This window comes from Homarus americanus, unplaced genomic scaffold (genome assembly GCF_018991925.1).
Source record: "Homarus americanus isolate GMGI-L3 unplaced genomic scaffold, GMGI_Hamer_2.0 scaffold37032, whole genome shotgun sequence".
Lineage (NCBI taxonomy): Eukaryota > Metazoa > Arthropoda > Malacostraca > Decapoda > Nephropidae > Homarus > Homarus americanus.
Window position 1 is genome coordinate 6377155 of NW_024731852.1, and position 14792 is coordinate 6391946.

At 40.6% G+C, this 14792-nt stretch overlaps 1 protein-coding gene across 2 annotated transcripts; it reads right to left on the bottom strand.

Moving 5' to 3' along the window:
- Positions 1 to 1474: 1474 nt before the first annotated feature.
- LOC121867981 (chitooligosaccharidolytic beta-N-acetylglucosaminidase-like) lies at positions 1475 to 12806 on the bottom strand. 2 transcript variants are annotated; one of them, XM_042368159.1, is made up of 9 exons: positions 12719 to 12806; positions 7172 to 7268; positions 6646 to 6808; positions 6064 to 6231; positions 5368 to 5580; positions 4519 to 4905; positions 3981 to 4127; positions 2748 to 3266; positions 1475 to 2467 (listed from the first exon to the last, which is right to left on the bottom strand). In XM_042368159.1, the coding sequence occupies exons 1-9, from the start codon at positions 12756 to 12758 to the stop codon at positions 2288 to 2290; spliced, it is 1914 nt and encodes a 637-aa protein (XP_042224093.1). In that variant the 5' UTR covers positions 12759 to 12806; the 3' UTR covers positions 1475 to 2287. The 2 variants fall into 2 exon arrangements, with proteins under 2 accessions (XP_042224093.1, XP_042224094.1); XM_042368160.1 differs by lacking the exon at positions 12719 to 12806 and adding an exon at positions 11933 to 12688.
- Between the last annotated feature and the right edge of the window lie 1986 nt (positions 12807 to 14792).

Here is a 14792-nt window from a genome sequence, read left to right on the forward strand (position 1 = left end):
CAAGTACATATCAAGTCACAAAGGTATGATTGGGATTGTTAAGTGATTAAGGTACAAGTTTACATCTATTTTCACCTAATGCTTCCATTTACCTCAATGTTTTATTTTTAATACTGCTTTACGCTACATTACAATAACCATAAATAAGCACTGTAAGCTTATTCAGCGTAGTTATATGAAGGATAAACATTAAAATTACACATTTTAATCACCTTTTTATTGATTTTGTAAAGTAGGCAAATGAAGTTGCATCTCTTCATGGCAATAAAATTTACAGGATTTTCGCGATATAGCAATATACACTACAGCTAGTAGGAAAATTGCAAAGGCATATCAAATAATATGGCTGCAGGTCATTTGTGCTTATAATATACAGTACATGTACTCCAACCTTACTAGGAGTGGAGACTTAAGTGTGGGGGTTATAATGACTGGAACACATTAGACGTTTGACCCATTAGGCTTGGGCCTAAGCCATATAGATAAGTTGAGACTAAATTATGCAGTCACGCAAACGCTTGTCTTGTACAGCAAATAAGTTAAAATTACAAGAAGTTAATATTATGGCACATTGACTTTTAATGACCACTGCTTTTAGATTTTTTATTTCAAAGTATACAATGTGGTGTAGGTAATTCGTTTGTTAAGAACTGTAACAATAATCGTGGTACATAATTAATGTCGCTAAATATCTATTGTCTTTTTTATCGGAAAATTAGAGTTAATTGCTAGTGACCAAGGAAATGATTTTAACAACGAGTAACTTAATTTTATTAAACTTAATATCGTCTATTTATCATCTAATGTTGGCACTGAAGTTTGAAATGGGTTAATGATATCTGCTATTCTATTGATAATGTTGCATAGCATAAATCTTGAGGTCATAGTAACAAAAATAGTAATCCTTATGGTGGTAATGACGAGTTTTACAGGGAATCTTATAGGGAAATTCCAAAGCGCAATTGCGGGCGGCAGTCTTACACACACCATAAGGATATTTTGACTTGATTGAACAAATATACTAGCTCAATAAAAAAGAAAGAACCGTAGGTGTAAAACCAAGAAAAACTTTCCATGTTGATGCATGGAACACTTTGGCACAAACAGTAAATCTTCGTGTGGTTTCCATAAAGTGCTTTCCTGACCTTGTGACAAGGCCAGTCTCCATCATACTAATATTACTAGACTTCCATACATGACCTTAACTGCAAAGGCAATAATTGTAAACTGCCAAATACAAATAAACACAGAAACACAAACAGGTAAATCAGACTGACAACAAAACAATGACAGTATATTATAATGACTATTATAATGACTGAAAAAAATATAGTTGTGTTTTAATGTTTAATGTGGTGGATATATATATATATATATATATATATATATATATATATATATATATATATATATATATATATATATATATATATATATATATATATATATATATATATATATATATATATATATATATATTATAGTGTGTGTGTGTGTGTGTGTGTAATCAATATAGGCTTAAAAGCAAATTAACTAGATAGTGCATACAGTATTTAAGACAAAGTCAGCCAATCTTAGTAATTGTATAAGTGGAGCAAATAATTTTTAGTCAGAGAGCTGATAGCATCAGAGTAAATTCTCATTATATGAAAACTGAAAGTGGATCCCGTGAGGGCAGTGAGTTTACAGTACAGTGTATATTCAATCTTTCAGTACACAAGAAGGCAGCATGGCCAGTACTACACTCAGGTACCTACTCTTACACAGGTGAACTTAGGGGTGTCCTGGACGCCGCCCAGCAACCCTCAAGATAGGAGAGCTATATTCACTACTCCCACACCCCATTCACATATACCCAGCACCTAGCTGACACTGAAGATACAGAATCTATGGTACACAAAGTTATGACCTTGCACTGTAGGCAATTAGATCAGAACAAATAAATTACACAGTTAACTCCAGAGGTTCCTAGTTTTCAGTGTCTGATGGATTACCGCACTCTGTCACCAAGTCCTTAAGATGAGAATTGAATCATTGGAACCAAGACGTAAAGAAGTTTTATAATTTGGTGCCTTAAGCTGTTAGAAACGCTGAGGGCCCCTGCTTTAGTAACCTAGGTCACCCATAAATACTGTCATGTAAAACTGATGGTAATTGCTATTGGCGAACTCGTTAATCCTCTTTAAGAGATATTTTCTATCTGGTAAAAGAATAAGGACCCTTCTGGTAGCATCAGTGCACACTATTTACACGTAACAGATCTTCGTTTTAACGGCATCACTGTTGCCTATTTTAAATAACATAGACCCTCGTTCTGGTGGCACCATTGGGGTTGGATTCGATCGGCCCTGACGCCTCTCGTGACCATTCGCTGGCGATGGTGGATTAGGCGGATCTCTGCGGATTCCCAGTTTGTAAGAGGATTGGTCCACAGGCGCTCAGCCAGTGCCGACCCGCGAGGCCACAGCTGAAATAGATATTGGAGTGAACGCATACCGTACCTGCAATGAAACTTTAACTCTTATGTATTTAATATCACCTAACTATTTCTTTAATTTGTTCCAAAATAACTCACCTGCCTTAACACAAAATCTAAAATCAAGCTCCAAATTACTTTAAACAAGATGGTGAGATTTATTCTTGATATGAAACCATTTGTAAACCTGAATGACGATTTTACTGAATATATATATAATTATTAATATTATAATTACTATTATTATTAGTAGTAGTAATCGTATTCTTACCTTCGCATCTAGAGATCCTACGTCGACTGACTCACTCCAAAGAGGTGCCTCGGCTCCTAGGACAAGGTTCCTCTGCGGCGATCCCGTAAAGTGTGTCGCTATTTTATCAGGACTGTTGTCATACACTGTTTGCCAGGGATTATACGGGCCACACCAGCTCTCACCACTGCGATACGTGTCCGCATTTCCACAATCCAAATAAAGGGAGTCGTAGTTGCTTAATATGATTCGGTAGCCTTTATTCAGGAGGTTACCGATCGTCGGGTCATCAGCTGTGGTCCAGACTTGGATGATGTATTGCTGAGGGTCCAGGTACTTGAGAATATTTTCATCTGTAAGGGAAGAAGTCCACACGATGCCTGGGATGTTCTTACCCCCGTTGGCCGAAGTCAGAAGCTTTAACGCTTTTCTCTGGAAGTCAGCCCACATATCATGGAAGGTTTGGAGGTCTCGCGAAAGGCCATTCTCCTCCATGTAGGCCACGAACTCCTCTGTCGTGTTCCAGCAGTTGATTTTAACCTGGGGAGAAGTATCTATCAAGGCGGTGAACAGAAATGGGAGTGATATGAGGCAGAAAACATAGGGTGTAATAATGTACAGTGCGTCACGTTCCCAAAGGAAGGTATTACTATTAAGAGTGTCTAACAATTAAAACAAAGTTCAAGCATCCTAAAAAAGGGTGCAGCAAACTACAGGAAAAGACAGTTCTTTACTCAAGACAAACAACACGTCGCAACACAAAAGCAGCATCGAGGTGTATAAATGGTAGTCAGGGTTAAACAAACTGATATAACACAGGTACTTAAACTATCTAATTAGGAGCTAACTCGTAGCGATGGTTTTAAATCAGACAAATTTAGATTTAAGCGTGAGAGAGGTAAACACTGGTTTGGAAACAGAGTAGTGGATGAGCGGAACAAGTTACCAAACACTGGGGAGGTGCCCGGGGCGCTAACCAGCGACCCTTGAAATATCAAGTGAGGTCTGTATCAAATTGATAACAATTGGATATTATTGAGCAAAAAATTGAGAGACAATCTGACCCCTTGAGTACTGAAAAGTAGTTAAATAGTTAGACAGAACATATTTCCCAGTCGAATGTGACAATTTTACCTTGAGTGTGATAATTTAATGCATGATAGCATACACCATTCTGCAAGCATCGCGGCAAGTTGGCAATGGTAGGAAGCGATGCTGGCAAGAAGCGTTAGGTTTGAGTTTGATGTGACTTACTTCGTCTCCTCCGAAGTGGAACATGTCGAGAGGACTGAAGAGGTCGACCATTTCCTTGTAGATCTGCCCCAAGACTAAGTATGTGTTGTTGTTGACGATATTGAGCTGGCCACAAGGTCGTCCCCAGCAGTACAGTTTCCATGGTTGCTGTAAAGACACACCAGTTATGAGATACTCGACGGCGGCGGGAAAATTTTCTACTTTATAATTAGTAATTTATCTTTGTCCAGGTTGTTGCAAACACTACATGTCCTCTTAAGATTTTTACGTACGAGGAATAAGCATTCGCTACCATATCTAATGTTAAGTGCATTAGCTTAGCATGAAGAGGGAGAAGATAGGTGTATGTTCTCAGTAAGGCTCATCCATATTATATCTTATACTGTTTGTCCCTGGTCAGTTTCCTAGCTGATCGGGCTGTTCTCGTGTGTTGGCTGTATCATTACTATGTTTTTCTAGTACTGAACTTGGTAGCGTGAGTTTTGTCAGGTAAGTGTAAGCTTGCTGAATACGATGCTAACAATATTAAGTTAAGAACCTTGTCGAGACAGAGGACTAGTTCACCTAGTCCATATTTCTTGGTCCACTGCCACCCGTTGCCAACATGAGCTGGAGCGTCAAACTCCGGCAGCACACGGACGCCCCGCACCCGACCGTACTCTACCAGGTGCCTGATGTCGGCTGGGTAGTACACCTTACGGGAGGAGTAGGCGCCGTAGTAGGCCATGTTGGGTAGACTCTCCAGGTAGAGAGGGAAGGTCTGGGTGTCGGTGATGTGCCAGTGGAATGTGTTGAGTTTGTTGGCTGCCATGGTGTCTAGTGTCCTCTCGATAGCTTTCACCGGGAAGAAGTTGCGGGACGTGTCTAGTAGTATCCCGCGGTACTTGAACACAGGGGAGTCGCTGATGGCCGCCGTCGACAATATCTGTTTACACATAATAAGATCAACTGTCATAAAGAAGAGGTAATTACTATGAATGCAGATTACATAAAATTCAAAATCTGTACTTGAGTTTTTTCAGCTTCCTACTTTATTAAAACGTATATAAAAAGTCACAATACATATATACCTGTATATAGGCACCATATTATGTTATAATCACCTCTTATGACAGATAAATTGCTTAGCGGACACTACTTATGAACGTATCTTACCGACAATGAGAAGTCTACCTGTACCATGCAGGGCCGGGTTCAAAAGCCTTCTACTTGGAGCCATAAGAATATATCTCGCCGACTTACTTAAACTACAATACAGGGATGGCGGCCAAAATTTCTTTGAAATTGCACTGAACTTATAATGCATCTACTGCCCTTTATATTCGGTAACAGTACACTGGAAAAAACGATGACATGAATTTTTTAGAACTGGAGTCTTGGTACCCACTTGGAGGGCGCCTGTGGCTTCGTCGTACTCGATCAGCTGAGAGAGGGTCTCGAGGGCGTGGCGAGCGCCGAAGAAGTTAGAGGCCAGGATAGTGGCGTTGGTGTGAGGGCCAAGGGTGGTGACGCCTAGGGTGTAAGCCTCGGAGGTTTCCAGGGAGAGTCTGGTGGCTCTCTCAGTCACCGTCACCTCCACCATCACCCGATGAATCCTCGTCTGTCGTTGGTGTGTCCAGTTAGGTCATATTTTTGCACAGTAAGTGAAATAAGTTAATTCAACCAAGAATCTCTCACTTGCTTGTCACAATTAATTATATAGCTTTATATGTTATATGGGACTCCCAGTGGGATCACTATGTGGGCGATGTGTGTTTACAAACGAAGAATTTCCTTCGTATTTTGTTTATATCATAGATGTGTATCGAATTTAACCCACATAAAGCTAACCACTTCAGTGTCATCAAGGATTGACATAAGTGTTAGGTTACTGGCGAAATAATCATAAAATAATTATTTCATACACGTTTAATCATTCTTTTATTTTAACTAAAGGTTTCGCAAAAACGTGTCATTTCATTAGTATAGAACACAGTTATCTGCAATTTGTATTTTGTCTACTTTAATTTTTATTGATTTATTTATCTTTGAAATTTGTTATTTATAATTTTTTATTTTGTTTCAAAAATCATTCAGCCAGTACCTTCTTTCTAAATGGTCCCATGAGAAGAGGTCGGCCTCCTTCTTCTGGTAGGTTCTTAGCCACGTGGTCTTTAAAGATATGAAAAGCCTTCTTGATCAGCTGCTTAATCTCGTCGTTAGGAGCTGTCACTCCTTGCAGCGTCAGCGACTCCAGCAGGAAGTGTACCGTCTAAGGGTATATAGAGATTTAGTCAAGACCCGTTAGAACAAATATTGACAAAAATAAATAGACTAGGAAAAAAAATGGGGGGGAGTGTATAGACTCGGACATGGTTGAAATACCTAATATAACTGACCCATCATCCCGTATCTTTACGTGTAGGGAAGTAAATTATTGAAGTCCCTTGGGGATGGTTGTGTTTTACATTGCAATAGAAAATATTAATTCACACTGAATATACTCGCATTAAGATTACAGACATTGAAAAGTGTTTGTTCAATAATGCGAACAGGTGACGTGCCCGAACTCCCAAAAACATTGACCACAACTGCCATCACCAACAACCCCACTAACAACCATTCCTCCATCAAGAACCCTCGCCACCAAACACACACTTCAACCTCGCCTCCACCAAGTACTGACCTGGTCCCCGAGTTGCAAGATGCCTGTAGGTCGTGGCCACAAGACGCCGTCCCGGGCACAGGTAAGTTTGCAGGTACTAAGGTGAGGCAGGGTCTGGAGGCCGTCATTCTCCTCCTTCACACACGTCTCGTTCACGCACCGCCACCCCCACGGACTCGCTACCCTGGTTTGGTCAAAATGCTTAGCTGGAGGAGGAAGTCACGCCCAGTACTACGTATCATTATCATATACCACACAATATTTATATCCCCATTACCACACAACACAGTAATTCCCCCCCCAAAAAGTATGGTTTATGTTAGATAGTCTATGTTTGTAATACCAAGATTACATTGAAAGGTTTGTACTGTACATCGGTGTTTTACCTTTAATTATGAGATAAAGCAAAATTATTTTATAGTAGAAATTTCTTGCACTTTCGACATCATGTAAGTCACGATTTTTATTTTGTTATGGCGGAAGTGAACCAAGCATTAGTCATCGAGAATCTGAGGGTCAGGTGACAGTAGTCGGGGTTTTGTCGTACCTGAAAGTGGCGCTGAAGGGAACAGAGACCAGTAGGAGGCAGGGAAGAAGCATCACCCACCTCAGTCTCAGCATCCCTCCTGGAAACATGGTGTTGTCTGGAAAGAGAACAACAAATACAGTATTGATGATATGGCTTATGTAAAATAAATTAATACATAGTTAAGAAGTTGCCCGATGATTAGTGAGTACTGTACAGTAGATGTCTAGCAACCGGGTGGCTAAATTACTGGATTACTGCATATTTAATACAGGTTAAGTTAGGATATGCATGAATTTATTAATTTATATGCAATATGATTATACGTGATCTCTTATGGTCAGTCAGAAGTCTCAAAAAGCAAACCACAAAAAAATATTGACGTTAATGCTAATCGGCAATTACCTCTTTTTAGTGTCATACAGTATAGTGTTTACATCAATATACTAGATAGAGAAAATAATAATAATAAAGTTCTGTATTTGCATGGGAAGGTCAATTATTTACTCCAGTAATCTCTCTGAAATAACCTTCACCTTTTCAACATTTTTCTTTCAGTATTCACTCGCCCTGCAAAGTCCTGTTGGACACCACAGTATAAAGGTCGGGTGTCAGCCTGTACCCAGTAAAACAATTGTGATGTTAAACGAATTCCCCTAAAAAATGTTGACGCTCGATTAAAGTCCAGTTGCACAATACTTCACACTTTTAATGCAGGAAGAATAATCCGGATGACGTGAGGATTCGACGCCCCCAATTTATTTTATCTCATTATTATTAAACATCCTAGCGCTACCCAATATTTTATTTGCTTGATTTACCTTCTTCTAGCAATGGCCCGAGAACTTCAGCTCATTGTCAACATACACACCTAGGTCCTTTTCACATTCAGTTTCTTCATCCAGTTGGGACATATGATACGCCTCCTTACCGTTGGTACGCCCCAGGTGCATCCTCTTACACTTCGTGACATGAATCTCAGCAGCCATTTCTTCGACCATTCTTGGAGCTCACAGAGATCCTTCTGCAGCTCACTTCTCTTATCATCCACTCCTGAATTAAACGCTCTTTTAAACTTGTCGTCCCTCATTCTCCCAGTGTTGCCCAGACCATGTTAGTAAACAGTGATCGACCCCTGACCAACTCCTTTCACTTCCACTTTCATATTTTTTTGCATCGTCTTCATCCCAGCTTTTACTCTCCACCACAACAGTACCGTCGCTTCAACGCTTATTGTTTTCCTCTTTATAAAGGAAGAAGTTAGAGGCGATGTAAATAACTCACATCACATCCGTGCAGAATTGTTGGTTAAGCTATTCCCCTGTTTATCCCTTCCAGGGCCTTTTAAAGCAGTTCTCTCAGTGTGCGTCTTACATACTAAACCTCGGCTACTCTTGATTTAATTTTGTACGTAAGTGTTCTTCCAGTCGGTGACACATCCACTCCCTGAAGCATCTTACTCGATACCTTCTGTGTTTCCTTTCACACTAGCGTTGATAATTAATCACCATATTTCCCTTATTTACGTCACTTAACTTACATTCACTATTAACTTTCTCCTTCTCCACTGTCTTCTAAATCCAGGTGTTTACGTCACATAACCATCAATCAATTTGTTCTCCATCAATATTGTTTTTATCTCTCCTACTACCCCAGCCATAAAAACTGAACAAGCAAAGTGACAGTAAACACACTAGTTGTCTTCTCACTTTTACTAGGGACCAGTTTCCTCATCTCCGACACAAAACACCCTTGACACCTGCTTCAACGTTTTCCTGTTTGTCTAAAAAATAAATGAAATGAAATAAAAAAAAATCCCGCATTGTTCTCTACCTTCTCCTTGTGTTATTTGTTTTTATATATTTAATTATCCTCTCTTTGTAAACCCATGAACCTCTTCTTCTCATAAAACATACTCGTATACTGTACATTATATGGATCACAGTGCATTCATTTATGACTCCACACACACACACACACACACACACTGCCTTCCCTCTGATACTTTCTCTTACCTTTGCCATTTTTCACCTCTACTCTCCCCCACCCGTTCCCTTACTCTCTCCTTCCACCCTTGACATCATTAAGGTGATTCCATATACTCACTTGATCCCTTAACATTTTCTATGCTTCTTTATTCTCTTATTTCTTTTATTCCTATTTTGTTTATCCTCTTTGCACTTTTCCTCCTTCTCATTACCACACAGGATAAGTCAACTCCACCCTTCTCGTTTTTACATTCACTAACTTTTTTTAAACATTCTTCTTCCCTCGCTTCGTAACCTAACCTAACCTGACCTCGCTTTCATTTTAAAATTATTTCCATTTGTTCTTTCGACTCTCTCATCCTATCCCCTTCATTCCACTACACCTCCTTGACCTCTTTAAAACTTTGTGTCAGTTTTTCTCTCCAACTTTCATCTGTTTCTTGTCTTTTAATCATTTTCCTTTAAAATTTTCATTCTCATTCACTTTCTTCAACTAGACGGCTTTTAAAATAACATTCACTTTCCTCAGCTCGACAACTTTTATAATATAATTTCCTCATTCACTTTAGCCTTGATCATTCTGTTTACTATTATTCTTACTAGCATTATATTCTGGTCGGACATTGCAAAATATAAATTCTCTCAGCTGGTTCACATCACTCTTGTCTTTACCTACCTAGCTTTTTATATCCACCCACCAGCACGATCTGAGAACCCGTTATGTCCTTCACTGCCTTTGTTATCATCTATGCTTATCCATTCCTACCTCTGTAAACCATGTAGTGTAGTTCTTATTCATCCTCTCTCACATTTATTAATTACCACTCACGTCCTTGTCACGCGTTTAAATCTCCCGTTACTATGACAATCTGTCGGAATGAAAGGTTCTTGTGTAGTTATTCAGATCTTTCAAAACAATTTCCTCTCTTGCTCCATATTTCATTCCTTTATGCACTCAATATTAACCCAACTCTTATATCCATTTTCAGTGATCCACAATATTCTGGAGCTGATCCCTTTATTTTCTAACTTACGTCCCTACACTTCATCAATCACCAGCAACGTTACACCCTCTTTTGCATCTAACCTCCTCAAATCCCCTTGGCTTGAAGCCCCTTACATGTCCCCAACTTTTTTTTCGCTTAATGTCAGGATATCCAGGACCTCTTCAATTTTCCGAACTCCAAACACTGTTTTCAGATCTTTCTAATGATATTCTTGCACACTAAGACATTCATTTTTACTCAAAAGGGGAGGGTGGGGTACTAGTCCCATGTTTCTGTTATAAGTTTCCCCATGAGTGTGTCAACAACGAAATCAACATCCGGTACACGTGGTCTCTCTCCCCGACCTTTTCCACGCCCCCTTCCCCACCACCTACCGCTCAGACTCTGATTCCGTTGTTCTTCTGCTCTTTTGTTATTGTTAGACTTTGTCCTGTTATTATTATTATTATTATTATATATATATATATATATATATATATATATATATATATATATATATATATATATATATATATATATATCATACTTGTGTTCACTTATCATCCGTTAGATATTTATCTCACGTGTTGAGACATCAGCTCCGCTTATTGAGAGGAGGCGAGATAACAGACTCATGGCCTCGGACAGATTTACTGTAAATTCTGTTGAAAATAAAAATCTGTCAAAATTACGCCAAAATCCAGTGCGCTGGAGCGTTTTCCTTATCATCTGGTTACACTTATGTACAGTATTGACGTTCGCAAAACCGTGAGATGGCGTTCTGATAACGTCAAGAATAATGGGAAGAAAAAATGGTCATGTATAATACAACCGGTCATCCTTGTGTGAATACTTTCATTTACCGGGCTGTTTTTTCTTTATATATGAAGAAAAATTCATACCGGTGTGTCTTGGTCTATCATGAGACAGGCTGGAAGATATTCGAGAGGAATAGAGTAGGGGTTGTGATGTGATGCACTATATTAGGAAAGTACAAGGACAAGTTGCACAACAATGACTAAGAATTCAGGTGAGGTGACGTTGCCGGTTCTGCTATATTGAGCAACAATATTGATGTTTGGTATCAATCAATCGGAGTAGTGTCATAACTGAGGGTTGGCGACCACAGTCCTCCGCTCTAAACGTTCATATTAACAGCAAGAATGGTGGACATCAACTGAGACGCGACTTTAATAATAAATTAAGATATAAGGAACAAACTTAGACAGCGACCATGCAGTCAGTCGGTGAACAAAAAAGGAAGGTTTGACTTAAATGCGTGATATTAGAGGCCCCAGCACCAGCAGGGTACCGAGGTGAGGTTGGAGGTGCATGGGAAGAGACCCCTGGAAAGACGAATTTTGTTCAATATATAGAAATAAAAACATATGTATTCCTATATGGCAAAAACGTCAGTTACGCTTTAAGGATTAATCGGACGATTATTCTCAATTCTTATATTTTCATAAAATAAGATGAAAATAGAAAAGCAAATTAACTACACTGAGCTTAATACATCTTTTAACCCAAAATACGCACCATACATCTGAACATAGACATTTAGAGTTAAAAAAATCGCTTTGGCCAAGAGTATAATCACAAACAGTAAACAAAGTAACAGCCAAGAAATACAGAATTTTTGGTGATGTAGATGGGTGTCCTTGTTAATACTGATTGTCATCCTAGTTGTATGTTTAGTGCTAGGCAGGCAGGGGTGTAGCTCTGCTGGAATGGCAACTTTCATCTCTTGCAGGTAGCCTAAGCCCACAAGTTTCTCTTTTCTCAAGTCGTCCAGTCATATAACTTACCTGTACTTACTCCTGACAAAGATATAAATTTATCTGTATTAGGTAAAAGTTTATCTTGCACCGATTCTATTGTTGCGGATGACAACCAAGTCTTGTATTACACTCACTAGCCAACACAGCACAGTGTAGTAGTTGTGAATGTGCCTGCAGATATTAGTAAAGCTAACTCATAGCGGCGTAATAGTGAAGATACTTGACATTTCCATCTTAAATCGATAAGGTTTCACTTGGGGAAAATGTTCAACATTTGCGTTAACGCACAGACACTCATATCTGCCTTACGAATATGTTCAAGAAATTTTGTTTGCAACTAGCGTCACTGTATTTTCTATTTCCTTTTTAAAGAGATAAATTTCACTTGGAAATCGTGACCGTGGCGGCAACGCCTCCCTCCCTCACCTCCCGTGGACGTGTGTGGAGGGGGGGGGGAGGCCAGGGGGCGTGTTAGCCAGGAGTGGTAAGGGTCGCCTTTGCCCTCCGACCCGGGAGCACTGCTTAAGTCCTCGTTAACACACGTTTACCGCCTTCCCTCTGCCTTCTGTGAATTTTGGTCACATTGACACCGAGCCATGTGGGAAATTAACTTACTGGGTTATCAGATAACTAACACTGTCCCTTTCACAAGCGCTTCCAGCGTAACCTTTGAGAATTTAAACACCATAGTATCTACTACACGAATCACACAAATTACACCACTTCTCCCGTTCACACAGTAAACAAACTAGGAATACAATGTGAATAGAGCCTCGAGTGTATGCGTGCAGGGAGGGTAAGAGGAGTGCTCACCGTTAGCGTGCTCAGAAGGGACTGAACTGAGCCTCCACATCGAGTGTCACATCACCCCACACCACTTTCTCCTCCTGTCGAAACTCACGTCTTGGTTCAAACTTGCCTTAATATTAACCTCCTCTTATATTTTGTGCTCTAACCTTACTTTTTATTTTTTACTTCATTCGTCATGACCTTTAAGGATTTACTGTACGACCCGTGATCAAGTGTGTGTGTGTGTGTGTGTGTGTGTGTGGGGCGACCTTCAGAGCACGCCCCAGACTCATAAGGCTTGACCCAATCATCCCATACCGTTCCAAGAGTTCACAACTCTCACTCCGAAAAAGTTTGCCCTCACAGTTTTCTGGACCTCGTCAGAAACGGTCATCCCAACGATTATGATTAAACTCATTTAGAAATACATCATTACTCAGGACAAAATCGGACAGGTTTGCAACAGCCAATCAGCTGTAACTCTTGAGGAGGGGTGTGCCATTTTTTCTCAGCTGTTTCGTTGCCTGATTCACCTTCGCACAATAGCCCGAGAACTTAAGTTCATTGTCGACATACAGTGAACTGAAGTTCACTGTGTACATATTTTGAAAACTTATTTTAAAATCATGACTGGTAGTGAAGAAAACACCGGTGAGCCTGACCAGCATAATATGCAAAGTACTTGAGAGTATTATCAGAGATGCCGCAATGGAACATCTAATACGAAACAACCTTGTAAAGGATTGCCAACACGGTTTTATGCCGGGGCGCTCCTGCTTAACAAGGTATTGGATATTTGGACCCATATTCTGGAACGGGGTGGTAATATCGACAATATTTCCCTGGATTTTCCCAAGGCTTTTGACAGTGTACCCCATGAAAGGCTGAAAATCAAACTGGAAGGGTACGGAATTCGGGGAAATGTCCTAGCGTGGATAGAAGACTTTCTACATGACCGCAAGCAGTGTGTGGTGATTAATGGCGCGAAATCGTCATTCGTACCTGTCACAAGTGGGGCACCACAGGGCAGTGTATTGGGCCCGCTGTTTTTTGTTTGTTTCATAAATGACATGCCTGACGTTGTACACTCCTCCATACAAATGTTTGTCGATGACGCCAAGTTATTTCGGGAAATTAAGAACCAAGCGGACTTTGAAGAGCTGCAGAAGGACCTCTGTGGGCTCCAGGAATGGTCGAAGAAATGGCTGCTGAGATTCAATATCACGAAGTGTAAGATGATGCACCTGGGGCGTACCAACGGTAAGGAGGCGTATCATGTCCCAACGGGATGAAGGAACTGCATTAGTTGAGACTGAATGTGAGAAGGACCTAGGTGTGTATGTTGACAATGAGCTGAAGTTCTCGGGCCATTGCGAGTGAAGTGAAGTGAAGTGCTTCCCCATCTGGAGTACTGTCACCCCGTCTGGTCCCCGAGATATGCTAGGGACTGTCAGTTGGTTGAAAATGTTCAAAGGAGGGCCACCAGACTGGTGCCTGCACTTCGGCACCTCAGCAACCCTGAGAGATTGGAGTGCCTGAACTTGCCTAGCTTATACTACAGACGGGCAAGGGGGGATCTAGTTGAGGTGTATAAGCATCTCAGGGGGCACTACTCAGTCGAGTGTCCTTACTTGGAGCTGGCGGACGCTCGCCCCACAAGGGGTCACAGCTCAAGATTGAAGAAGCCGCAAGTCCAGAAATCTGTGAGAACAAACTTTTTCGGAGTGAGGGTTGTAAACTCTTGGAACAATCTACCAGAGAGTGTTGTGACGGCACCGAGTGTGAGCTCTTTCAAGACAAGACTTGACCAACACAGGAGTGGGTTCAAGTACATTCAGGAGCCAGTGCATGCCCAGTATTTGCCAACAGTGCGTGACAGAGACGTGACCGATCGCCCGGGCGGCTTGCGAGCCGATCTTTTGGTGAAGAAGATAAATGAAAAGGAAAAGTAATCAGAGACGTGACCGATCGCCCAAGCGGCTAACGAGCCGATCAGTGGCGAAGAGGATAAAACAACATAAAATGACATTACGAAGGTTAACATCCACACTTCAGGATGCAGGCCGTCCTGTGACATTCCTATGGATACCCAGTCATG

Excerpts from the sequence above, each read along its gene's own strand:
- LOC121867981 (XM_042368159.1), bottom strand. The coding sequence starts at position 12,758 with ATGTGGAGGCTCAGTTCAGTCCCTTCTGAGCACGCTAACG. Across the intron at positions 4,906-5,367 it reads AAGCCACAGGCGCCCTCCAA|ATATTGTCGACGGCGGCCAT; the intron begins GTGGGTACCAAG and ends ATGTGTAAACAG. Across the intron at positions 2,468-2,747 it reads TAGGATCTCTAGATGCGAAG|CTGTGGCCTCGCGGGTCGGC; the intron begins GTAAGAATACGA and ends TATCTATTTCAG.